General features: G+C 38.1%; 1 protein-coding gene across 7 annotated transcripts in view; it reads left to right on the forward strand.

Annotated features, from left to right (window-relative positions):
• The window catches only part of DENND5B (DENN domain containing 5B), a 200,076-nt gene that overhangs the window by 146,925 nt on the left and 26,458 nt on the right, over window positions 1–26,693 (forward strand). For 3 of the 7 annotated variants that reach the window (XM_077870536.1, XM_077870537.1, XM_077870538.1), the window contains 6 exons: window positions 1,749–1,842; window positions 2,655–2,765; window positions 5,728–5,859; window positions 8,049–8,201; window positions 9,309–9,387; window positions 16,680–16,761. In XM_077870536.1, the coding sequence (XP_077726662.1) occupies window positions 1,749–1,842; window positions 2,655–2,765; window positions 5,728–5,859; window positions 8,049–8,201; window positions 9,309–9,387; window positions 16,680–16,761 (651 nt within the window). Of the gene's footprint in view, window positions 1–1,702; window positions 1,843–2,654; window positions 2,766–5,727; window positions 5,860–8,048; window positions 8,202–9,308; window positions 9,388–16,679; window positions 16,762–26,693 lie in introns of those variants that run through there. The other 4 variants (XM_077870539.1, XM_077870540.1, XM_077870541.1 and 1 more) reach the window with 2 other exon arrangements.

Genomic DNA, 26,693 nt, shown 5'->3' on the forward strand with positions numbered 1-26,693 from the left:
TTTGTTATATTCATGCTGTGAGGAACATCTATAAACCTAAATATTGAACTAAATCTCTGATTAATTATTTAGAGTATATTCATAGAAGGGCCAGATGATGTACAGACTGCCAGTGAAACAGCTGACGGGCACCTGGGCGGTGCAGTCAGTTATGTACCCGACTCTTGATTTCAGTTCAGGTCCTAATCTCAGATTCATGATCTAGCCCTGTATGGGGCTCTGTGCTCAGTGAGGAGTTGGCTTGAGAGTCTCCCTTTCCTTCTCTGCCCCTCCTGCTTATGCTCTCTCCGCCTCTCTAAAATAAATAAATTGTTTAAAAAAAAAAAAAAAACAGCTGACAGACATGATACCAGCCCTTCAAGAGTTTATAGTAGAGAGGATTTTGTGGGAAATAGAGATAAATACTTACAACACAAAGCTAATACAAATGGGGAGTGTAAGAGGGGTAGACAGTTTAGATTTGGAGGAATCAACACTTTCTTGTGCATTGAAGCTATCTGAAAGAAGAACAGAAGTGGGAGGAAACCAGGACAAAGGCTCACATGTGACCGAACTGACCCCATTGGAAATACAGACATAGTTGAAAGTAGCTGGAGGTGTAAGGTAGTGCTAAGTATAGCAGAGAGTTTGGGTTGGCAAAGAATTGAGTGATTGCTCTGAATATGGCAGCTAGAGGTGTAAATGGCTTCAAGAGCATCGTCAGGGGAAGCTGATTTAGATAAACTGAAGATCCAAAGGTAAAAAGTTGAGGCTAAGAATTTTTTCATGAGAAGAGTGAAGAAAGAAACTAAGTATAACTTTCAAGAGCCAAGAGAGAGATCAACCTGCTTACCAGCTGAAGGGAAGTATTCAGATGAGAAAGAAAAATTGAAGATACAGAAAAAGAGATGATTAATGCAGCAGGTTGAAGAAGTCAAGAGAGAATGCGTCAGGGAGTTTCTTCTAGGTGGCAGAATTAGTTTTGAGCCATGACCAATACATTTTATACTTTGTGATTGATTTAAAGGAAGATGAGAGGTATCTATGTGTATACATTAAGTAGAGGGCAGGAAGGAGTCAAGGGTGGGCCATCAGTTGAGGGGAGTCACTTGATGAAGCGAAAGGTTTGAAACATTTTTTGAGGGGAATGTGAGAGAGTTGATCAAGGGCAGGTAAAGTGATTCTTGGGGAGTCCTGAAAGAAATAACTAATCTGCATAAATAGAACAGAGAAGAGGATGGTATTCATTCAGATTTGTGGCTCTGTTGGACACTAAAGTGGAAAGAAAATAATTTTTTTTTAAGATTCTATTCATTCATGAAAGATAGAGGCAGGGAGAGGAGCAGTCTCCCTGCAAGGAGCCTGATGTGGGACTTGATCCTGGACCCCGGGATCCAAGGCAGACGCTCAACCGCTGAGCCACCCAGGTGTCCGGGAAATGATCATTATGAAGAGATACTGTGTATTTTTTTAACCTCATTTTTGAAAAAGTATTGATTGTAGTGATGGTTGCATGTCTGAATATAATAAAAACCACTGACTTACATGCTTTAAGTGGATGAATTGTTTGGTATTTAATTATATCACAATAAAGCTGTTCTATATTTAAAGAATTGATTGAAAAGCAAGTATTGTTAGTCTTTTGTTTTAAACAGTACATTTTTTCTAGTTTAAAGATAAGTTGTCACTTTTTTTTTTTTTTTTTTTTTTTTTTTTGGTTTAGTTGTTTGTTTTAACCTGCACCTTCTTGGGTATGGCTATCTTTCCAGTCGCTGGGTAAGTCGGAGTGCCACGGCGCAGCGCAGGAAAGACCGCCTTCGCCAACATTCTGAGCACATTGGATTGGACAACGACCTGAGGGAGGTATGTGGGCTGCCTTTCTGGGATGCCTCCATACAAGAGCCACAACTCAGCTAACTCAGCCCAGCAGTTGTCCTTGTGCAGGTTCTTCCTCATTCTTTTACAAATGGTTCAGTTTCATTTTAAAGTAGTAATATTTTTGTACTGACTTACAGCAGAAAACACCATTTTCCCCATTTTTGTAATTTTAATATACCTAAAATAAGGCTCTAAAGCAAATCTCCCTGTATAGTGCATCAAGTAAAGGTTAAGTTTTCAATAAAGTTTTGGTCAATATGTCTCTTATGGGAAAAAAAATATATACAAGAAACAGATTTTTTTAAAGTTTCAAACATAATTTATACTTAGTAAAAATGTATTTGCTTGTGCTTTATCCTAAGCTTGCTGACACCCATTTTTAAAGTGTTAGAAATTATTTTTTAATTAAAATCCTTATGCTTTATTTGTAGTACTTGAAAATAAAACCATATTTATACATTTGAATAATTATATAAGGTTTGATTATTGTGATCAAAGAAAATTGCAGTCAGAACATCTGTTAACTGTTTTCTAAACTCAGATGTTTAGAAATAAAGCAGAAAACATCATTCCAAATATATATTGCTTTTTTGTTGAAATGTTCATACATTTATGATTTTAAGCATTTTCTTAAAAACTGAAGTGTAATCTGTCCAGTGCTTTTCTTTGTGCTACCATATTTTCTTCTCTCCCCTTTTGCTGTGACTTTATCATGTGCATGCATGTTTTGCTTGTCTCTTTCTCCCTGTCCTTTTCTTTTTTGCTTTTCTGTCATTGGCACTTCTCCATCCTCTTAGCCTTCCGGGGAACTTTTGGTCTGTCAGAACTCCATGGCATTCTGGGAGTGGGATCAGGGTCCACCTCCTCCTGCACGACTTCCTAAAAAATCCTTCTCTGAGTGCTGCCTGGTATGTTCTTTGCCTGAAAGTGCTTTGCAGATGTTCCTGAGTTCTCTTTGGTGTTCCTTGAATTATCCACGTGTGTGTGTGCGCACATAGCTCTAGAATGCCTCACATCACCTTGTGACGTGAACTGTCAGCCTCTCCGTTTTGCTCTCCACTTCCTCCTGTGTTTGGTACCTTTTCACGGTGGTGTATGCTAACATGAGTAATTCTATACAGTTGACAGGTAAAACTGATCATTTGAATTTCTAATTTTTGGTATTTTGGCAAGTGAAGGGAGAGGAGTTGTAGAGGGGCCAGACTAGCATGTTGTTGTTCTTCCAAAGGAGAAATAAATACTCAAACTTCCTTTTATTTACACATCTGCAGAAATACAGAAATAATTTGTTTTTGAACAGCTTTTCTTTTTTGGCTGGGTTTTATCTCCACAGTATTTTAGTGAACCCTTCCTGATATGTTTTTTGGTTTTTTTGTGGTTGTTTTTTTGGGGGGGGTATTATTGTTGTTTTTTTTTTTTTTTAGTTTGAAATTTACTTCTTTTATTCATTGTCTGTATTTTATGTGGTTAGAAAATCAGGTCATCAATATAGAATCTTAGTTCTAAAAGGAACCTTTGAGGTCACCTTGTCCAACGTGACATGAAGTCCAAGAGACTTGCCGAAAGTTAAATGGACACCCAAAGGCAGAGCTGGGCCTATAGCCCAGGACTGCTGAAAGCCAAACTGACTGATACTCTTCCCAGTAACCCAGTATACCAGGTTGCAATCAGCAGCTATCTGAGAGCAAGAGTATCATAGGACTCCTGATTTGTAGTTTGAGGCTTTGACAGAAATGAAAAAAGACATAATAGAAATCTAGGGTCACTTCCTTTTAGTAGTGAGATAGGCTTTCTTACAAAAACATTCCTTGTGAAAGGTTTCTCTTTCTTCTCCATTTTTCACCTTAAAGTACACCTTTTCCTCCAGCTGCCCCAAAGAAAATTACATCTTTATCATCACTTGTTTACCGTTAAGGCAAGTACTCTATTTTTGCAATATACAGAGGCAACATCACTTCTTGATGTGAGGAAAGGCCTCATGCCCACCACACGCACACGCACACACACCCTGTATCCTTCATGTGCACATCCAAGGGATGTTGCTCATTCTGTGGCTTCAGCAGAGCTGCTCGAGAGGAGACTTGGCCCTGTGGAGTTTGCCGTTGGCTAATAATTTTACTGCCCTGTATGTGCTGTGTGCTTGGTAAATATGGCCAAAGGATAGCCCCATTCTAGCTTATTTTCATTTGTAAAATAGAATGTAAACTTTAACAGTGCTTAAATTCTTAATCTAATATGGACTTAAAATCTAATTGTTGATATATATCAGAAGAAAGAGAAATGCCAGGACCTATTCCTAGCCTCTTGCCTGTGTTTCTCACTCCTTTTCTTCTAACCAGTATGTTTCTTTCTAAGCTAAATTTGATCCTTACTTTTTCCTGAGAACTAAGTCCTAGTAGTTCTCTCTGCCTTTGCATAAGTCCTAAAGTAGAGGAATTGAGGCTGAGGAGAAACAACCCCTTTAACACATGGCAGTTAATATTTGTTTATACCAGAGGTGATAGTTATCTTTCATTCTCAATTTTCCCTATTTCTTTGACCCTCCCAAAAGAGATTTGAAGCAGAAAGATGCATACACAAGTATTATAGGAATTCTTACAGCACTCATTTTTTAAAAATCTGTCCTTAAAATGATTGCACTGGAAAGGAAACGGATTATTTTGTTTATGCAACAGCAGGAAACTGATTAGTTGAATCCCTAATCAGTGGGGATTTTTAGAAATTTGTACAAGATTTAGCAGATCAGTTTTCTTCCAAAGGGGAAATACTGTAAATGTACAAACTCCCATTTATTTAGAGAATGTAAAGGAGTTTACACATTTTCCCTTATAATATAAAATTCTTCCCTTGAGATAGTAAAGATAGATTTCACATATGTGTGTGTGGGAGGATGTGCTGGCTCACAATCTCTCTCCCCTCAACAAACTGCTAGTTTTACTATATAACTTAGAGTAGTCATTCTATAAATATGGCCCTAAGACACTTGGACATTTTAGAGATTCTGCTTTATGGTCCTGATGCAAACATAAGTATCTAGATGAGCTTTTGCATGTGGCACAGGAAGAAGAGAGACAACAGATGTACGGTGATAATAATCTGTAGTGATTTTTTCCCCCGGACATTCACTAACTAAAGCTCAAGAGCAGTGGACTGGGTCTCTGAGTTTCTGGGTTTCTCTCTGAGCTATCACTATCTCTGAAAGTAATATAATGTCTCTGCTTTCTCTCGATTATGGAACAAGGCAAGGGAGGGAATGTAGCAAACATGTTCAGAGTGAGTTCATAGTCTTTCTTGTGAGGTGGGAGAGTGTGTTTTATGCCCGTTTTACAAATAAGCAAATATGCCTGAGGTTATAAAGTTAGTTGCAACCAGATTCTGGAGCTCCTGATTTTACTGTTGTGACTTGATTAGAACAAAGGGTTGGTTTGAAGAGCATTGTCCAAGAGACTAGAAGTATGTTGAGTATCTTGATCTGTGGGACAGGAAGAAACCAGTGATCTGAGTTCTTGGAGAACCTTGGATTCGTAATTTAGAAACCCAAATTTTTTTCATCCCTGTCATGATCCTGACTAATCACAACCTTGGGTATTCCCAATAAAAAGATTAAACGAGGTGAGCTCCATCTTATTATGAATGTGTTTTAACCTGACACGATTTCAAGTGCCCTCATTTTCACAGGAGTTAACAACTGGGGAGTGGGGGAAATACAAACTGTCCTCTGCCTGTTGGTAGTGCTAAAACTTGAATTGCTAGTGCGTGAATACACTTACAGCCTTTTTTGCATCTTGTTTTTTCTCACTTGTTTGTGTAATGTTAAAAGTCAGGAGAATATCTGATATTTGTGTATTAAAAGTACTCTTTAATTTTTAGAAATATATGCAAGAGGCACGAAGTTTAGGAAAAAACCTGAGGCAACCCAAATTGTCAGACCTCTCGCCTGCAGTGATTGCACAAACCAACTGCAAATTTGTAGAAGGCTTATTAAAAGAATGTAGAATGAAGGTACGTATTACTCACTGATGTGAGACAGTGTGCACTCAACTCCCATTTGAGCTTGTAGCTTTCCTAGAGAAAAACTTTAACTGAGGATAAACCTCATAAGTTCTTTACTGAGCTCATGAACCTTTGTGGGTTCTATGTTGCCCATAGAATCAGTGACATGGGAGCCCTGCAGTTTTTCTCACCTTTTCAGTCTTTTCATTGCTGTCTTCCTCTTTAGCATGAACAGATAGTAAGTAAGTTAAAAGCTGTGGGATGCCTGGCTGGCTCATTCAGTAGAGCATGTGACTCTGGTTTTGTTCATTTTGTTTTGTTTTTTAGAGAGAAAGTTTGGGCGGGGGAATGGGGGGTGCATGCTGCACAGGTGGAGAGAAACTTCAAGCTGACTTCTCACTGAGCACAGAGCCTGACTTGGGGCTAGATCTCACTACACTGAGATCATGACCTAAGCTGAAATCAACAGTCAGACACTTAACTGACTGAGTCACCCAGGTGCCCAGAACATGCGACTCTTAATCTCAAGAGTTTGAGCCTCACATTGGGTGTGTAGAGCCTACTTAAAAGAAGTAACTTGCATCAGGAATGTGGTCATTTTATATGAAAGGCAACACATTTTTTTGTATAGAACATTGTCCGAAAAAAAAAAAAAAAAAAGAACATTGTCCGTGTCCATACACGTACATATACCCATAAGGAAGAAGACCTTAGCTGTGTTGTAGTTTTGTGTATATCACACACTAGTCTCTTCTTAAATATCCATGTTTATCAAAGGTAGTAATACAAATTAACAAGATTCAGAACATCATTTTAGCCAGTAATTTCATCCTTTTTTTTTTTTAAGATTTATTTATTTATTCATGAGAGACACAGAGAGAGACAGGCAGAGACACAGGCAGAGGGAGAAGCAGACTCCATGCAGGGAGCCCGATGTGGGACTCGATCCTGGGACTCCAGGACCATGCCCTGGGCAGAAGGCAGGCGCTAAAACACTGAGCCACCCAGGGATCCCAATTTCATCCTTTTATTTGAGTCATTTCTTGAGTACCTTCTGTGTATATTCAATAAATGCACTATTTTCAGCATCAGCACACAGTGTTGAATCAGAGACAAGGTCCCCACCTAAAGCAACTAGATTCTTTCTCACTTTACATTTTATAAGTACATCTAAGACTGCGGTGAATTATTTACTTGAAGCTGATTTCCACTTCCCTTCCATTTTCTGGTACATACTCATGAGCAGAGACAAGATAAAAGAGGAAAAGAGGAAGGAAAAAAGAGTCCTGGTTCACCAGTTAGGGAGTTCTAAAAAAATTTGGAGCTGCCTATATGTGTTGTGGTTTTTGCGTAAGTGCAATCAAAACTAACTGCAGATATCTTCAGTATGCCAAGATGCAGGGACAGTGGAGGGTTAGTTGTAACAGGATGGGTTTCAGATTCTGACAGTACATTTTATGGGTCTAGTGTAATTCCCCAGTGTTACTGTAGATAGTAATCCGAAGATAATCGATCCTAAGGGTTTACATGGGATACTTTAAAATAGTATTGTGGGAGGCAAAAAGATAGATGATTGATGATAGATAGATAGATAGATAGATAGATAGATAAAAATAGTATCCTAATCTCCCTCTGGTGGACCCCCTATTTATCTAACAAAATACTAAAAGTATATGATATTACTGTAGTTAGTTGACCACAGAAATTAAGACACTTTTCCCAGAGTGATTAAATTCTACAATTAGAAGTATGATGAAAGGGATGCCTGGCTGGCTCAGTTGATGGAGCATGCAGTGCTTGATTTTGGGATTGTAGGTTCAAGCCCCACGTTGAGTGTAGAGATTACTTAAAATGTTTAGGGTACCTGAGTGGCTCAGTCAGCTGGGCATCTGCCTTCAGCTCGGGTTGTGACCCCAGGGTCCTGGGATGAACATCAGGCTCCCTGCTCTGTGGGGAGCCTGCTTCTTCCTGCCTACCACTCCCCCTGCTTGTGCTCACTTGCTCTCTCACTCTCTCTCGCTCTCTCTCTCTGTCAAATAAATAAAATCTTAGAAAAAATTTTAAAATTTAAAAAATAAAATGTTTAAAAAAGTAGTATAATGAAGGGAATCCAGGTCTCTGATCTAGTGGTTGGTTGACTTGTTGGATTTTGGCTTCACTGCTGGGTTAACACTTGTACTCACACATGATGCTTTCAGACAAAACGCATGTTGGTGGAGAAAATGGGACATGAAGCAGTGGAACTGGGCCATGGAGAAGCAAACATAACTGGCTTAGAAGAGAACACCTTAATTGCCAGCCTCTGTGACCTACTGGAAAGAATATGGAGCCACGGCTTACAGATCAAGCAGGTATAATCTCAGGAGGTCCTGGTGACATGGCTGATTAGGAACGCTGCCCAGAAATGTACAAGGAGAGGCACTTAGTAGCTTAGTTGGTTGAGCTTCCGACTTGATTTCAGCTCAGGTCATGATCTCAGGGTCATGAGATTGAGCCCCAAGTTGGGCTCCATACTCAGTACATAGTCTGCTTGAGTTTTTCTCTCGCTCTGCCTCTGCCCCTTTCTCCCATGCTCTTTCTTTCTCTCTCTAAAATAAATAAGTAAATCTTTAAAAAAAGAAAAAAAGGAAAAGAAGGAGAAAACGATATAAAAATTAAAGGTTATGGTTCTTTGTCACAGGATGACTAGAAATGCACCACAGGCTTTTTAATTCCAGAAAAAGAAAATAAAACCCATGATTAAGAGGTGGTTTGGGGCTCTTTCATGGTAAACAGGAAAGGATAAAACAGCACATTTACTGCAGAGGTTATATCCTCTTGATTCCATTAAGTGTCTGCCTTCGTCACTGTTCAGGAAAAAAATCTGTTAGCCAGAATTAACAGTTCTTTACCATTTTAAGTTATGTAGTTATTCAGGGTAGAAAAATTCAGGTAGTTTCTTTGCTTTTGTTTCTCTTTATCTCCTATTCTGATTTTTTTCTTCTGTTGTGGGCATGTTCTTTCTTCCTCCCCTTTGCTCCTTCTCCTCTGGCTCCAGTTTTCTTCCCTAGTTGCTATTCTGTACATCCAAATATATTTTGTATATGGATGTACACAATTAAATTCTGTGCTGCTAGAGCCTTTTCATTCTGTGGTTACTAGTGTGGCCAGTGTAGATCGTCCTAATTATATACAACTAAGTACCAGCTTAGCTGAAGTCAGAAAGCTCCGTGCCTGTACTCTGGCCTTTTGTTTAGCTGCCTTTCCCTAGGCTGCTATTAATCTTTCCAGTGAGGCAAAGGATGACACCCATTTCACATGAAGTGAGTTGCTCAGAATATCACACAGATAAGAATGGATGAGCTTGGATCTCCAGACTTCAAAATGACCATTTCAGTATGAATGGTTTTGATGAGAAATTATTTTTTGATTAATTATATCTTATAAAATGAAAAATTTTTTATACCTTATAATTTCAGGGGAAATCAGCTTTGTGGTCACATTTAATTCAGTTTCAGGACAGAGAAGAGAAGCAAGAGCACCTTGCAGAATCGCCAGGTGAGAGTTCATTGATTATTTCTATAGAACTGGCAGCAGTAGAACCTGTGAAGAATCAATACCATTTGGCTTTGTCTTTACCTCTCTCTCAGGCTGAAACTTACCCATCTTGCCAGTAGTGGGATAAAGTAGAAGAAGCAATATTACTTACTAGCTGTGAGACCTTGACCTTTCTGATCTTCAGCTTCCTTATCCACAGGATAAAGGAAATAATATTAAGCTATGTAAAACTATGATGTTAAGATAACATGTGGAAACCCCTAATGAATTGTAAAGGATCATACAAGTATACCTTAACTCTCACCAGTGTTAAGGTGTAGTATATACTGGATTTTTTTCTTAAAGAGGTTTTATAACCATCATTAATAATCTTTCACAGAAAAAAACATGTATGTATATGTCTCAAAAGTCTTCAGGAGTCAGATTTCTTCAATTTATCCTAAGACATCACATGTTAGAAGTGTTAGTATACTTTTACTAATTAGAGTTACATAGAGTTTCTAGATGTGCTGCCTTCTATGTATTTTTCTTTATGTAAAATAACTATCTAGGGTTGCCTGGGTGGCTCAGTTGGTTAAGCAACTGCTTTTGGCGCCTGGGATCGAGCCCCACCTCGGGCTCCCTGCTTGACGGGTAGCCTACTTCTCCCTTTCCATAGCTTGTGCTCTCTTGATCGCTCACTCACTCTCTCAAGTATATAAAATCTTTAAAAAATAATAAATAAAATAACCATCTAGTTCACAAAAAGCAGTAGTAATGGTGGAAAGCTAATAAGAGATAAAATGTTTTATAGTGAATCAGCTATTTGGAAACCTTTTCTAAAATAATGGGTTATTTTAGATATTCAGAAATATTTAAATATTTTTTAAAATATTTTTAAAAACTCATAAGCCAACCACCAGCTTAAGTATTGCAAATATGATTGAAGCATACCCTATTTCCATTCCCCTCATTGCAATACTACCCTAAATATGGTATTTATTGTTGGAAACCTCGTTTTTAAATGTATTTGCTGAGACAACTAGGAATGTGAATTTGATACTAGATTATCCTGGAGCTCCACTAAAGAGAATATCAAGGTCCTAATGTCCTAAGATATAATTATATTTGTAAAGATTGAGATTAAGTTTAAAAGCTTTTTCTAGTATCCATCTCTTTGCCCCATTTTCTGTTGAAAAAAGTAAAAATGCATTGGTGTATGCCCTATCTCTGTCATTTACTTACGTTTATAGAAAATTTAGCTGTTCGGATCATAAAACCGTAACCAAGGTAGCTTACCCTAATTAGAAAAAATAAATTCCTAGGAAGTAATAGCCATTTGTAGGATGAAATTTTGGAAAACTGAGCCTAGTTAAGGCAGGGAGATGGAAACATTTGGCTCTTTTGCCAAATGAAGCATGCGAGAATGTGCCCACCTGTTAGAGTGAGCAGCTGCCAGGCAACACCAGCAATTTCATGGCTTTGGCTGGTCAAGTGGTGGGTGGTTGAGGTAGCGACCAGAGACTCAGCTGTTTGCAGTGGCCTTTTATTGGCCAGTAGTAGGACCAGCAAAACTCTGAAGTCAAGGCTAAGAAGTATCAAATGTGTTAGAGCCTCATGTAGTCACTATTTATGCTGCACTGTCAAGTGTTGATGAAAGGCTAGTGACAAAACAGTGAACACACACAAAGTATGAACACAGGCTAAATATTTTACTGGTCCTAAGTAGGATTAATGTAAGCCATGAAGCTTTTGGAATCAAATTTACTGTCTGTTAGGAAGGGTGGGTTTTATTATAAATATTGCTGTAACACTTCTGATGATTCAGCCCACGAAGTTAGGATTTTAAAATATGACAGTGTGAAATATATATAAAAACACTAACTTGAAAATAAAATATTTCATTATCGAGAAGCAGTGTGTTCTAATTATATGGAAATTAGCAGTTACTGACTTTTCTGCTTTTAAATCTGGGTGGATTTTTTTCCCAAAAAATACTCTTGTTTACCAACTGTTAAGCATCCTAATTAATGACAGTAAACAGTCTGTATTCTCATATTAAGGGGAGATCCTCTATGTACTTAGAAATTCACAGTAGGTTTGAACACACGGCTGTTACTAACATTGAACCAGGATGAGACTCGATGATAGATCATTACTGTTACTTCAGAAGCAACACTAAACAGGAGTCAGAGACATTTTAAGGGTTGTAGACAAATGGAAAAAGTCTTTCTTAGCAAGAAAACCATAGCAGGGAAGATTATCTTAATTTTTTAAAATAGACTTTATCTAAATTTTATTTAACTTCAATTAAATCCACTAAATTTTAAGTGGATTTTTAAATCACTCCTTGGCAAGGAGTGGAGGAAGATGCAGGAGAGAGTGGAAATACTGCTTTTAAATGGTTATTCTGGGTCTAGCTCAAGAATTTTGAGATACTCTTCAATTATCTTCATCAAGATTTTTCTATTAAAGAGGTGCTTGTGTGGCTCAGTCAGTTAAGCATCTGCCATCAGCTCAGGTCTTGGTCCCAGGGTACTGGGATAGAGTCTTGCTTTGGGCTCCCTCCTCAGCAGAGAATTTACTTCTCCCTCTCACTCTGCCCTTCCCCCTGTTCATAGGCTCAGGCACACACATGCTTGCACTATCTCTCGCTCGCTCTCTCCATCTCAAATAAATCTTTAAAACATTTTTTCTGTTAGGGGCACCAGGCAGTTGGTAGAGAGTATGCAGCTCTTGATCTCAGGGTTGTGAGTTGAAGCCCCACATTGAGTATAGAACTCACTTTAAAAAAAAAGTTTTCTATTAATCACTTACTTGCCTGTAGACTCTAGACGATTCTATAAAAACAATATATACAGTCTCTGCTCTGCAAACTTACTGTGTAGCAGCTTTGATTCAGGCAGATACACAAAAGGAGTTTCTGCAGCTGAATATTAAGTCTACAAGTGTTTATGTTGAAGGAGAAAGTGGCCTATTATATTTGAGTGTGTTGAAATAAATAGTAATATATGCTTGCATTTAAGTGGTGTATAAATTTCTCTTCTGGAGTAGATTCCATGGAAACCTTCTCAGAGTTTAGATCTCTAGGTGAAATGTATGGCTTCACGCATTAAATACTTTCTGCTCACAGGCTTCTGAACTGTTCCCTCCAAAGTCACTAATAAACTACTGTATTGCTTTCCTGGCTGTCGTATTAAAGTACCACAAACTAGGTGCCTTACACAACAGAAATTTATTGTTTCACAGTTCTGGAGGCTAGAAATCCAAAATCAAGGTGTCAGCAGGGGTGGTTTCTTCTGAGGGTTGTGAAGAAAAACCTGTCCTCTGCTCCCCCTCCTAGCTTCTGGTCATCTCAGAAATGTCTTGGGCTTTAAGTGGCATATTCCACATGTCTTCACATCGTCTTTTCTCTACTCATGTCTATCTTTGTACCCAAATTTCCCTTTTATAAGGTCACCAGTCACATTGGATTACGGTACACCCTCATGACCTCATCTTAACTTGATCATCTACAAAGAACCTATTTCCAAATAAGGTCAAGTTTTACAGGTCCTGGGAGATAGAACTTCTACATCTTCTTGGGGGACATAATTCAAATCATAATAACTACTATTGCCTACTCCCCTGTCAAACTCCAGCTATCGGATTAGCAGATTATTCACAAATCTCTTTCTCTGGCCCTAGTTCCTATGCATCCATCCTAATGGCCCAGAGGGACCTCAAATTCAGCACATCTGAAAACAAACTAATTGTCTCAGCACCTCTCCCTCGGTCCCTATTAGGCTTTCTCCCTTCTCTCCATGTTATTTAATGTCATCAGACTCTTCTCTCAAGTTTAGAAGCTAGAAAGTCATTTATAATATTAACAGCCCACTGGACATGACATCAGAATACTCTGCCCCTTTTGATGAGTATATACAATTGAACAGGATTCTTCACTTCTTTGAGCCTCACTTTCTTCATTGGCAACATTAAGATTAACAAATCCAAAGGAAAGTAATAACTCAATGAGATTATTTTTATTAAATCATTTTATATTTATACTTAATTTTTTTTTTACTCTTGAGTCTTGCTCACTTTCTAAATCAAGTCATGAAGTTCTGTGTCTTTTCCCACTACGTATTTATCCTCTTTGTTCTCCCTGGCTGGCACAGTCTTAGTTCATCCATAAACTGGCCTTTGAAATAACTTCTAGCTCATCTCCCTTATTTCTCTTATACCATCTTACTGTCACTGTTTGATAACTTAACTAAAAAGCACTCAGGAGCATAGCATTCTTTTCAGAATCCTCTCCCCCTTCCTAGGAATTCTACAGATTTCTCACTTGTCATTTGAGGCTCTGCCGCCATCTGGCCCTAAATAGTCTCATCTTCCTCCATGAATATTTGTTGACATATATGTGGTATGGAGCCTCCACCAGGCCCTGTGGGTATTCTAAAAAAGGATGTGACTGAGCCTCAAGAGGCATATAGTTTAATAGCAGGAGAAAGGTTAAATTATGCTAAGTTTATATTAGATGTTCAGTTTCACAGGTCCTGTTAGAGAGAATAACCTCTAACAGTGTACCTTGGAAAGAGAGCATATTCAGGAAAGATTTCACAGAGAGACAAAATTAAAGCTGAGTTTCGGGGATCCCTGGATGGCTCAGCGGTTTGGCCCCTGCCTTTGGCCTAGGGCGTGATCCTGGAGTCCCGGGATCGAGTCCCACATTGGGCTCCTTGCATGGAGCCTGCTTTTCCCTCTGCCTGTGTCTCTGCTTCTCTCTCTCTCTCTCTATCTCTCATGAATAAATAAATAAAATCTTAAATAAAGCAAGCAAGCAAACTGAGTTTCATTTTATTTACTGAGAACTTACTTTGTGCCAGGCACTATTTTCTAAGTGCTTTTGCATCTATTTGAATAAGGCACGTATTAATTCTGATTCCAATTTGCAGATGAGAAAATAGACCATGAAGAGGTTAAACAGCTCACCAAAGTCAATGAGCTGCTAAGTTATCTGTAGAGTTTGAGAAAGCCATGTTCTTAACTACTGGCTAGAGTGCTCCCAATCTAAAATGCTAATAAATAGGCTATAAACAAGGAGAAAGATAGAGGAGTGTTAAAGGGTGAGCTAAAGACCTTTAACAGGTTGCAGGAGACATGAAAAAAGTACATCACATGTTTAAGAGACATTGATCAGGGAAGAATGGGGGAAATAGGGTTCCAAAATAAAATTCCCAGGGCAGCCTGGGTGGCTCAGCAGTTTAGCACCACCATCGGCCAGGGCATGATCCTGGAGACCTGGGATCAAGTCCCATGTCAGGCTCCCTGCATGGAGCCTGCTTCTCCCTCTGCCTGTGTCTCTTCCTCTCTCTTCTCTCTTTCTCATGAATAAATAAATAAAATCTTTAAAAAAAAAAAAAAAAGAATTCCCAGAAAATGCTTAGGTCTATGAATGCTCTTCTTATGGATGCTGCCACTCTTTCATTGTCAGGCTCCTCTTTTATCAATTAAGTGTCTTGCCTGCTCTCTGCTGCTTCCAGAGGCACGACTCTTTCTCGTTGTTTTGTCTCCCTCTAGCCAAGTTGCTGATTATGGTTTCACTTCCTTTCTCCTGCCTCATAATCTTTTTTTCTCTTTTCCCTCTTTCAACCTATTATCACTGATACGGCCCTCTTTCATGCCATCTAATCATCTGGAGTGTAGAAGTGTTCTCTGAACTATTTCACTTTCTCATCCAAACAGAGAGATGTACTTTTCATTAACAACACACTTAAATAGTGAGAGTCTTGGGACACCTGGCTGGCTCAGCAGTTGAGCATCTGCCTTGGCCCAGGGCATGATCCTGGAGTCCCGGGATCGAGTCCTGAATCGGGCTCCCTGCAAGGAGCTTGCTTCTCCCTCTGCCTATATCTCTGCCTTTCTCTCTCTCTCTGTGTCTCATTAATAAAAATATTTTTTTTAAATGGTGAAAGTCTCAGACAGGAAGATTAATCTAGCATATTCCCTGCAAATCTCTGGAACAGTTTCCTTGGTGCCTGTTACCTCCTAGGTATCAAGATAAAACAGTGCTTTTAATAACCCATTGAAAACTCCATCTGAAACTGCCATGACAAATGGCCTATTTATCACCCACCTGGTGTGGAAGGCCCTCAAAAGAACTGCCTTTAGGTTGGCCTGGCCACAGTCTCTTTGTCCTGGCAGCCCTGTCCATACTCATTCATACCTGCCAAGTATTAGCCTAGCCTTTTTCACCAGCTGCAGAAACGTGCAGATCCTAATACAACAGAATGTACAGTGCCAGCTTTAAACATACCTGTGTGTTTCCACACTATACCCTAGCCCCTCTAAAGTAGAGGGAGAAAGTGGGATACCTGGGTGGCTCAGCAGTTGAGCGTCTGCCTTTGGCTCAGGGCGTGATCCCAGTGTCCAGGATTGAGTTCTGCATCAGGCCCCTTGTGGGGAGCTTTGCTTCTCCCTCTGACTCTCTCTGTGTCTCTCTTGAATAAATAAATAAAATCTTTAAAAAAAATAAAAACTGAGAAATGTGGGTTTAATATACAGTAAAGCCTACCTCTTAAATTCTAATGCTAACAGTGTATTTGTTAAGTGTGATGTTGCAATTTAGTTTTCATTTACAGATAGGAAAATGGAGATAAAGTACAGAGATACAGAACTCCACACCATGTCATTTAAAATGAGATTGAGCACTCCAACTTTATACGTTAGCTAACAATTGATTGCTTAGTTATTGCTATAAAAGGGAACAATCTTCCCTTTTACAAATGTTAACCATTCAAGGTCCAAAGAAAATGACTCATAGACATTATACTTGTGAATGTCCACTTAGATTACTCACTTTGCATGATGTTTATTCTATACTTTGGATTCTGAACTTTGAAGTAGAAATTTACCAGGCTGGAGAGCCCAGACTCAGATTTTCCATTTTAAACACTCTTTCACAATATAAGGAAATTATATGATTGCTTTCTTGCAGTTACCCAGAGATTATTAGAATGAATAACTTTAGAAAATGACTGGTCCTCATGGCCAAAATTTGCACACATTGCATTATTTGCTAAGTGGGCTTTTATGATTCATTTTAAATTTCCAAATGCAGCCCCTGATTAAGTAGAAAGAAAATAGCTGTTTTACTGTATTAATAAAGTAACAACATTCAGGGGGAAAAGTTTGAGCTTTTCTGTTGTCTTTAAAATTTGTTCTTTTCAAGGTAATTTTAAAGTATTTATTTATAGAATGTGAACCATGTAGATATTTTTTTTGTCCTTGCTATTATTTTTCTAATACTTTGCTGATATTTTTTTACATAGTTGCCCTTGGACCAGAAAGAAGAAAATCTGACTCAGGAGTTATGTTGCCAACACTCAGGGTCTCTCTTATCCAAGACATGAGGTATATATATATATATATATACACACATATATGCACTTGAAGATAATTGTCAAATATTTATGGCTTTCACTTACATTGCTCAATTAATTATGACTATGTGTATTTTTTGCTTACATATTCTGAAGAAAACATTTTTTGTAATCTTGCTTATTTTGTTTTTATACTATTATTTTTTCCCTGACATTAAATTCAAAGGGAAAATGGAACTGAGAAGAGTTTTAAAGTAGCTAAATTATTTTATAATTTCTTTTGTTCAGTTTTTTAAAACCTCCTTAAATACTTGCTGCCCACAGACACAGACCAAAAAAAAAAAACTGCAAATGATGACAGGTTACTTGGCAGAAAGATTACTGTCAGGTAGGTTTAATTTTAAGCAAATGCAAATCTGAGAATTACCATTTGCAATTTTTGGTCTTAGAAATTGTTAGAAAGCATGGAGATATATAAAATAGATTTACTGAATGAGGAAGACATGCTTTTTGTCTTTTAAATATTTTAGGTACAATACTTAGCTCTTAAAATATGTAGATTTAAAGTCAATGTTAAACCTCAGAACTCTTAACTTTCCTTTTATGGTTTATTGCTTTCGTAATATTAATTATCGAAGTTTATTTGGTTTGTTAGATACTTGCAACTGAAAAGCATAGCTTTTAAGAGTGGCAGCTTGGTATAGCTGCCTACAGAGGTTGCTGTTTCAGCTCTGCCATGCACTAACTATGGCCCCAGGCAATTACTTATACTCCCAGTTTTCTCACTTGTAAAATGGGATAATAATAGTCTTTCTTTCAAAATGTTGGTATAAAGATTTAGTGAGAGGCACCTGGGTGGCACAGTTGTTTAAGCGTGTGACTCTTGGTTTCAGCTCAGATCATGATCTCAGGGTCATGTGGGGGCCCAGTGCAGAGTCTGCTTGTCCCTCTCCCTCCCCTCTCTTCCTCCCCCATCTGTGCACATGCACTCTCTCTCTCTCTTTTTCTTTCTCTCTCTTTCAAGTAAATAAATCTTTTGTAAAATAAAATGAGGTAATGTAAAGAACCTAAAATAGGGCAGCCCGGGTGGCTCAGTGGTTTAGCGCCGCCTTCAGCCCAGGACCTGATCCTGGAGACCTGGGATCGAGTCCCACGTCAGGCTCCCTGCATGCAGCCTGTTTCTCCCTCTGCCTGTGTCTCTGCCTCTCTCTCTCTCTCTCTCTCTCTCTCTCTCTCTCCTCTCTTCTCTCTCTCTCTCTCTCTCTCTCTCTGTGTCTCTCATGAATAAATAAGTAAAAAGAACCCAAAATAGGCCTAGAAACAAATGTGTATTATTACTCAAGCATGTGCATACATATATATTTATTTCTGCTTCTGACTTTATTTATATGTGTATATATATTTTTACATACTACACAGACATTTATTTTTAAACCATGAATTCATAAGGATATTTAGGATTCCGATTCAATACTACAGGGATCTGTTCTCTTATTTGTAATTTCTCTCTCCAATCATAAAAAACTTGGCTTTTATAATCTATAATATATTTCCTTATATGTGCAACCCTCGTATACCCATAAGAGTTTCAGAATTACTAACCTATATCCCTATAAGAAACAGAAGCAAGTTTACTAAATAGGCACAGTGTTTGTGTATTTCTATGCATATTGGTTACTAAATACCTTCCTCCAATGAAAATGGATAGAACTACAACCAAGAAAGTATGAATTTTATTGCATATATATTAAAAACAAACAAAACAAAACAAAAAAAAAAAACAACCAGAATATAAGGAGAGCCAAAAATGGAATACAGACTTAACACAAATGAACCTAACTGTATTACAAATGAATAATATAACCACACTGAAGGGAGTGAAGGAAAAAAAGAATACTTCTAAATTCTAGAAACCAGTAGTTTTGCATTTTCACAAACACACACTCATGATACAGAACAGTTCCATCATCCCAAAATTCCCTTGTGCTACTTCTTTTGAGTCATTTCTTCTCCCCCAGTTTCCTGCCCCTGTCATTCACTGATACATTTCCAAGCTCTTCCCACTGAGAGGGCCTAAAAGTAGTAATACCCCAAAATAGCAGTGAGCTCACCTAGCACCCACATAGTGGTTCCTAAATACTTTCCTTCAGTGAAAGAAATTGGAGATCTTTAGAGAAGTGATTTATTCCAGGCCTGGGGAATGGAAAATACAGGATGAAGCTAGTGAATCTTTAGTGTCAAAAAAGTCAGTAAGTACTCAGAAAGGGACATGATGCAATAAAGACACAAGAGCCAGCCTAAAAGAGCTCCCAGTGGCCAAATCTGAAACAGTTTGAACAACAGAATAACAGTAGTACTGCTGGAGTATATCGCATATAGTAAAATAAATATCCATGAGTCTATTATGATATAAAGAACTAAGTAAATAAATGGGAGTAACAGGATAGCTCTTTTGTACAGAAGCCTTCCAGTTAATAAATGTAGAACAAAGAAAAATTTATGGATGAAGGTTTAAAGTGAAACCAGGACATTTGTGTGGTCTCAAAATATTTCCCACAAGAATTTATTAATTATAAGGGAAAAAATAATCTTACAGTAGAGAAACCCAGCAGCAGACACCACCTTAACCAAGTGATCAGGGACACCTGCGTGGCTCAGCAGGTTTGGCACCTGCCTTCGGCCCAGGGCATGATCCTGGAGTTCTGGGATTGAGTCCCACATTGGGCTCCCTACATAGAGTCTGCTTCTCCCTCTCTGCTTGTGTCTCTGCCCGTGTGTGTGTGTGTGTGTGTGTGTGTCTCATAAATAAATAAATAAAATCTTCAAAACAAAACAACAATAAAAAAACCCAAGTGATCAAAGTTTAACGTAATAAGACATGACACCACGTACTCCCAGATATGATACACCAAAAAGAATAAATCACTTCTGCAGTATTCTTGTCATAATTCTAGTCATAACTTCAATCTAATCATGAGACTACATCAGAAATATCCAAACCAAGGGGCATTCTACAAAATAATTGACCAATACTCTTAAAAAATGTCAATGTCATGAAAGATGGGGAAAGACTAAGGAACTATCACGGACTGGAGAAGACTAAAATGACAAGCAAATGCAATATGGGATCCTGCATTGGATTCTGGAACAGAAAAGGAAGTAAGAGGGAAAGCTGGTGAATTAGTCTGTAGTTCAGCTAATAGTATTGTACAAACATTCATATCCTAGTTTGGTTATGTACGATGTTAACATTAGGGGAAGCTGGGAATACAGGAACACTCTATACTTCTTTTACAATATTTTTGTGAGGCTAATTATTTAAAAATAAAACAAATACTGTGTTTAATGTGTGTGTTTAAACCAGGTCTGGTAAAAAGGAAATGTATAGGAACTGTTACACAGACAGACAGGCATAGATAGCTTATTTGTACCTCGAGGGTACAATTCTTGGTACACTGCTGCTCACCTGTTCCCACTGAATGTTTGATCAATGAACTGTCACCTCTCTAGTCTAAGCCCAATAATTTCTCACCTGGATTACATCACGGTTCCAATCTTTCATTGCTTGCCCTACTGTAATTCACCCTCCCCATAGGTAATATGGTGATCTTAGAGAATAAAATCCAAATCCCTTGCTCTGTTTGGCAGAGCCTACTTGATCTCACAGCGTTATCTTCTACTCTTCCACCTCCTACCACTTCTTTGGTTCCTCCAGCATGCCTTCCTTGCTTCCTGGCCTGGAGCCTTTTTCTACTTGTTCCCTTCACCTGATAGCTTTCCTCTAATACCTGCCCCAAAAGAATTTCCACAGGCCAAACCTCCTTCTTGGCATTTGCATCTTAGTTCTTTTTTTTTTTTTTTTTTTTTTTCATCTTAGTTCTAATGTTGCTTCCTCCAAGAAGCCAGCCCAGAGCACCTGTTATGAAGCAGCTACCCAGTCTCTCTCTTTCACACCGCTATTTTAATCGCCCCCCCCCCCATAACAGTTGAGTTTGTTTTTTTGTTTTTTAGGATTTTTTATTTATTTATTCATGGGAGACACACAGAAAGAGAGAGAGAGAGGCAGAGATACAAGCAGAGGGAGACGCAGGCCCCATGAAGGGAGCCTGACGTGGGACTCGATCCCGGGACTCCAGGATCATGCCCTGGGCCAAAGGCAGGCACTAAACCACTGAGCCACCCAGGGATCCCCTGAGTTTGCTTTTCTGACATTATTTGTAAATTTCATGAGCAAGGGCAATTTATCAGACATGTAAAACTGTTGAATTGCTAGTGTTAATGGAGTCCAACACATAATTGGTGCTCCATTAATTGTTAAATGAAGGATTCGCCTATTTTAAGCTCCATGAGTGTTCATGACGGGTGTGGGTGTGGATGCATGCACACGCGTGCATGTGCACTCATGCATGCACTTATCTAACATTTTTGCGTATATCTTTATATCTTTACCTGATTCAACTGGCCAAACTGCTGTTAAATTATTTTGGTTACAGTTTCAAAGCTTTAGAAAGGTGGTTGATTGCTGAGAAACATTTTACTAACCAATTAAAATTTAGAATATAGAAGAAGTCATATTGCTTCTTAGCTTATTTTTACGGATATGAATCTCAGGCCTAGGCAGGTTAAGTCTAAGACCATATTGCCAATTTATAGCAGAAATGGAACTAGAACTAAGATTTCCTGAACATAGCTCAGATCTCCTTCTAACTAGATGTAAAAATTGATGTCCTGTGGAACTTAATACTTAAGGGTTACTTTGGCTTTCAGTTTTCAGTCTTTGTCTTATAAAAAAATCTGAAGACCCATGAGTATCCTCAAGTGATGTTTTGACCAAATGTTAGATGTTTTTAATAAAACTTGATTGGTTAGCAGGGTACCTGGCTGGCTCACTCAGTAGAACATTCAACTCTTGATTTTGGGTCCTGACTTTGAGCCCCATGTTGGGCATAGAGTTTACTTTAAAAAGAAAAAAATTGTTTGATTTGCTTTCAAAAAGTGTTTAGTAAGGTGAAAGACATTGCCAAGAAAAGACTTCTCGTGGTTTTTCCCTAACGTTTTATCAAAAACAATTTTAACCATCCAACAAAGAACAGATTTTATAATGAACACAGTATACCCACCACTTAGATTCTACCATCTTTCTGTGGCTTTTTTTTTTTTTTTTTAAGATGTATTTATTTGAGAGAGTAAGAACAAGCACATATGTGAGCAGGGGAGAGGCAGAGGGAGAGGGAGACAAGCAGACTCCTTGCTGAGTGGGGAGCCTGATACAGGCCTCCATCCTAGGACCCAGAGATCGTGAGAAGAGCCAAAATCAAGAGGCGGACGCTTGACCAACTGAGCCACCCAGGCACTCCTTTTTTTAAAAATTGTGGTAATGGTAAAAAAAAGAATTAAACTTTTCCAGTTGTAACAAGTACAGAGAGAAGAGTACAATGCTAAGCAAAATAAGGCAGTCAGAGAAAGACAAAAATACCATAGGATTTCACTCATATGTTAAATTTAAGAAACAAAACATGAACAAAAGGGGAAAAAAGAGACAAGCCAAAAAAAACTAGACTCAACTATGGAGAACAGATGGTTAACAAAGGAAGATGGATGAGAGGATGGGTGAAACAGGTGAAGGGGATTAAGAGGACACTGATCATGATGAGCACTAAGAAATGTATAGAATTGCTGAATCATCATAGGGTACACCTGAAACTGATACAACACTGTATATTAGCTTTGAATTGTAAGAAAAAATACATAGATAATAATTATGTATGTATAAAAATAAAACTTACCATTAAGTACATTCACATTATTGTGCAACTATCACCACTGTCCATCTCCAGAACTCTTTTGGTGTTTTGTTTTGTTTTGTTTTTTTAAGATTTTATTTATTTATGAGAGACACAGAGAGAGAGAGACACACACACACAGGCAGAGGGAGGAGAAGCAGGTTCCACACAGGGAGCCTGACATGGGACTTGATATCGGGTCTCCAGGATCAGGCCCTGGGCTGAAGCAGCGCTAAACCGCTGAGCCACCAGGGCTGCCCATCTCCAGAACTCTTATGTCATCCCAAACTGAAATTCCGTGTCCATTAAACAATAATTCCCCTTTCTCCCTTCTCCCCCAGCTACTAGTACCTACTGTTTGGTTTTTTGTCTCTGTGAATTTGACTATTTTAGATAGCTCATTTAAGTGGAGCCATGCTTTTTGTATCTGGTTTGTTTCACTTAGTATTGTACTTTTTTAAATGTTCGTTATCAGATGTTTGTAATGTTTATCCATGATGTAGTATGTGTCAGAATTTCCTTTTTTGGGTAAGAATTCCATCATATATATATATGTGTGTATATATATATGTGTGTGTGTGTGTGTGTGTGTGTGTGTGTGTGTAATCCATTATCTATCAGTAGACATTTGGGTTGTTTCTATCTTTTGGCTATCGTGAATACTGTGAATATGAGTATACACGTATCTGTTCAAGTCCCTGCTTTTAGTTTTTTTGGGTAAATACCCAGAAGTGAAATTACCTGGTCATGTAGTAATTCCATGTTTAATTTTTTGAAGAACCACCATACTCTTTTTCCACAGCAGCTGTACCACTTTACATTCCTACCAGCAATGCACAAGGGTTCAATTTTTCCACCTCCTCACCTGCACTTGTTATTTTCTGGATTTTTTTGACAATAGCCATTCTGATGGGTGTGACTTCCCGTTTCTTTTGGTATACATAGCAGCACTCTTTCCAGGTCTTCATAGACCATATGGTAGAGTCTCTTCAGCTTTCTGAGCTCAGAAACCAAATAATTAGTAAGTCAAAATAGTCAGACTCTAAGATACTGAGTCCTACTAAGACATTTCCTTCAAATACCTAAGAGAGATGTAAAAGTAAGGGGCTAGAGTTCAGTCATCTGTCAACTCTGGTCACATCTATGACCAGGTAAGAGAGAATCACAGGAAGCCAATGAAACCAAAACATTATTTCCCTAACCAGGTGACTTGATATTCTTTCACTGATATGGATGTTCTCTACCTGGAAGCTAGATAAAAATCAGAAGACTGCTATCTTCAGAAGCAGAGATGTGAAAGCCTAATCACCCAGCTCTGCACTAGTGATCCTCATGTTCATGGGACTGATACCTCAAGAAGCCGTGAAGAAAACACTGTCCGTGGTTGTTTCTCCCTTTTCTCTGCTTCCATTCTCCCCATTTAAGATGATATTTTATATATTGTTTTTCTTATTCAAGATCTGTTTACTTCAGAGTTTTAATTCCCAGTGGACAGGATTATTTTCCTATTACCAGGTTTTTGACAAGTGCTTCATTTTAGTCCTTAATCATTACCTGGATACTGATATATATGTTTTTCCTTCAAGAAAACACCCAAGTGATATCCTAAACGTCGATTTTTTTCAGTCCAGACAATTTAAGAAAAAACTTTCCAAGATTAGTGTACCTTTCTGAGTCAGTGTTGTCTTTTGAGCATATGTCTCTGTTGGTACCTCCTATCTTTCTAGGTTTATCTCTTGAGGCAAAAATGCACTGGCACTTTGAGTCCTCATAGTTGTCAAGAGTCTCGGCACCAGATTGCTCACTTAGCTTTGAGTCTAGGACAGATATACATAAAGGCTGTCCCCTTTGTATTAGAATCTTAGACAACTCCCCAAGACCTTTTTAGATGCCAACTATCACAAAACTGTCAGTTATAGAATGATTTTTTTGTTCCATAGAGAAAGGCTGGGGATAGTAAATAATTGTAAAGATTATCTACATTTAAAGGAGATTATCATGATGTTGCCAATATTACAGTTTCTTTCCAGAGTAGCCATGTACATACATGTCATCAAACAGAACTTTTATTCTTAATGGCAATGTAATTCAGGTTGAGGGGCACAGTAGAACATCACATGACCAAGGAGACTGAATACTGTAATCCAAGTCTAGGTATTCTATGTAAACAAATGAACAGGATGCTAAGTAAATCCTAGAAAAATTCCTTTTATAAAGATGGGAATCAATTACCTAAGGGTAAAGTTGCTAGTTCCACCTTTTTACTAATAATGTGTGCACTAATAATGTGCTTATGAGCATCTGGCTTTATTCTACAGTAAAATTAAGTTATTATGATTGATTTTGTTACCCTGGGAAGAAATATTTTGAGGAATTTTTATGTCTGTACAGAATATGAACTTAAACTAAAATTGGCTAATCTAATTTATTAGATTTCTCTACTAAATAATACTTGCTTAAGTGGATGAATGAATGCATAATACTGGGTTTTGTTAATGATACAGTGAGGTAAGCATTGGTTTTGGATTCAGGAAATGTAACTCCAAATTTAGAGATGCTACAACTCTTAGAAACCTTTTGGTTTTAGGGAACAGCCCATTCAAACCCACTTCAGTAAAAAAGGATGAATTTATTGAAGATACATGAGCGTGTCTTCCAGAACCCAGGAACAGGAACTGTAGCTCCTAACAGTCTTGTCACAGATTACTCTCATTGTCTCACTGGAAGCAAATTGTCACTATTTATCCCTTCACATCTGTTCTTCCCCTCCCTTCCCCTTTCTTTCTGTTTTATTGTGCATATGCTTGTCCAAGCCCTGGCTCTAACAACATTTCTTATTTTTAGCACTTAACGAAAACTAACTTGGTTTTCTTCCAGTATACTAATGCCTAGTTTCTGAGAGAAAATCTAGTGGGCTCAGATCAGATCCTCTTATTCAGTCCATTCTAGCTAAAGGATTAAGATCATGGGGCCATAGGTCATGGTGGTAAATAGAGTTGTGTCTTCTGGGTATGGAAGGGGAACTTCTCCAAGAATGTGAGTGTGAGGAAAAAGTAACTGGTAGAAGATGGATGACATCTCTAGAATAATACATATTATTTCTGTGACCTTGAGTGGATCACTTAGTCTCAATTACTCTGTTTTCTCATTCTTAAAGTGAAATAATGATGATCTCCCTCTTACTAGTTTTTGTGATAATCAGATAAGACAAAGTACCTAGAAACTATTTTTAATTAGAAAGTTTTGTAGCAGGGTTAGAAATAAATCAAGTAGGGATCCCTGGGTGGCTCAGCAGTTTAGTGCCTGCCTTTGACCCAGGGCGTGATCCTGGAGTCCCGGGATCAAGTTCCGCATCGGGCTTCCTACGTGGAGCCTGCTTCTCCTTCTGCCTGTGTCTGTGCTTCTCTCTCTGTCTCATGAATAAATAAATAAAATATTTAAAAAATAATAATTTTTAAAAAGAAATAAATCAGGTAAATAAGTTATTTAAGCCATACCATATATGCTTTTCTGTGAATTAACAGGAAGTTAATACTTGTATACTAATATATTGAATTCGATTATAGTTATCTATAATAAATTATTCTAGTTAAAGGCAGATTCAGATGGTATAACTGCACAGCAAGTTTTTAATAGATTTGGGTTACAGTTTAATAACACATATAAATTGTTTTATTTTTTTATTTTTTATTTTTTTATTATTTTTTTTTAAATTTTTATTTATTTATGATAGTCACAGAGAGAGAGAGAGAGAGAGAGAGAGAGAGAGAGGCAGAGACACAGGCAGAGGGAGAAGCAGGCTCCATGCACCGGGAGCCCGATGTGGGATTCAATCCAGGGTCTCCAGGATCACGCCCTGGGCCAAAGGCAGGCGCCAAACTGCTGCGCCACCCAGGGATCCCTATAAATTGTTTTAAAGCATAAAGTTAGATACGGATTTACAAAGCTACAGTTTTTGAGCTCCTATTATGTGCTAGGCCCTCTTACAAATAAGGCTGCAAGGCTGCTAAGGAATAATGGGATCCTTTTCCCAGGGAGCTTTTACAAGCTGAGAAAAGTGTATTCCAAGAGAAAAATAGTAAAAGAAATAAGCAGTACATGGCAAATGTAAATTAGACTACAGAATTTCATAAATTGAAGAGGTCATTGAATGCTGTCATGGTCATGGAAAGATATCTAG

Source organism: Canis aureus, chromosome 25, assembly GCF_053574225.1.
Source record: "Canis aureus isolate CA01 chromosome 25, VMU_Caureus_v.1.0, whole genome shotgun sequence".
NCBI classification, from domain to species: Eukaryota; Metazoa; Chordata; class Mammalia; order Carnivora; family Canidae; genus Canis; species Canis aureus.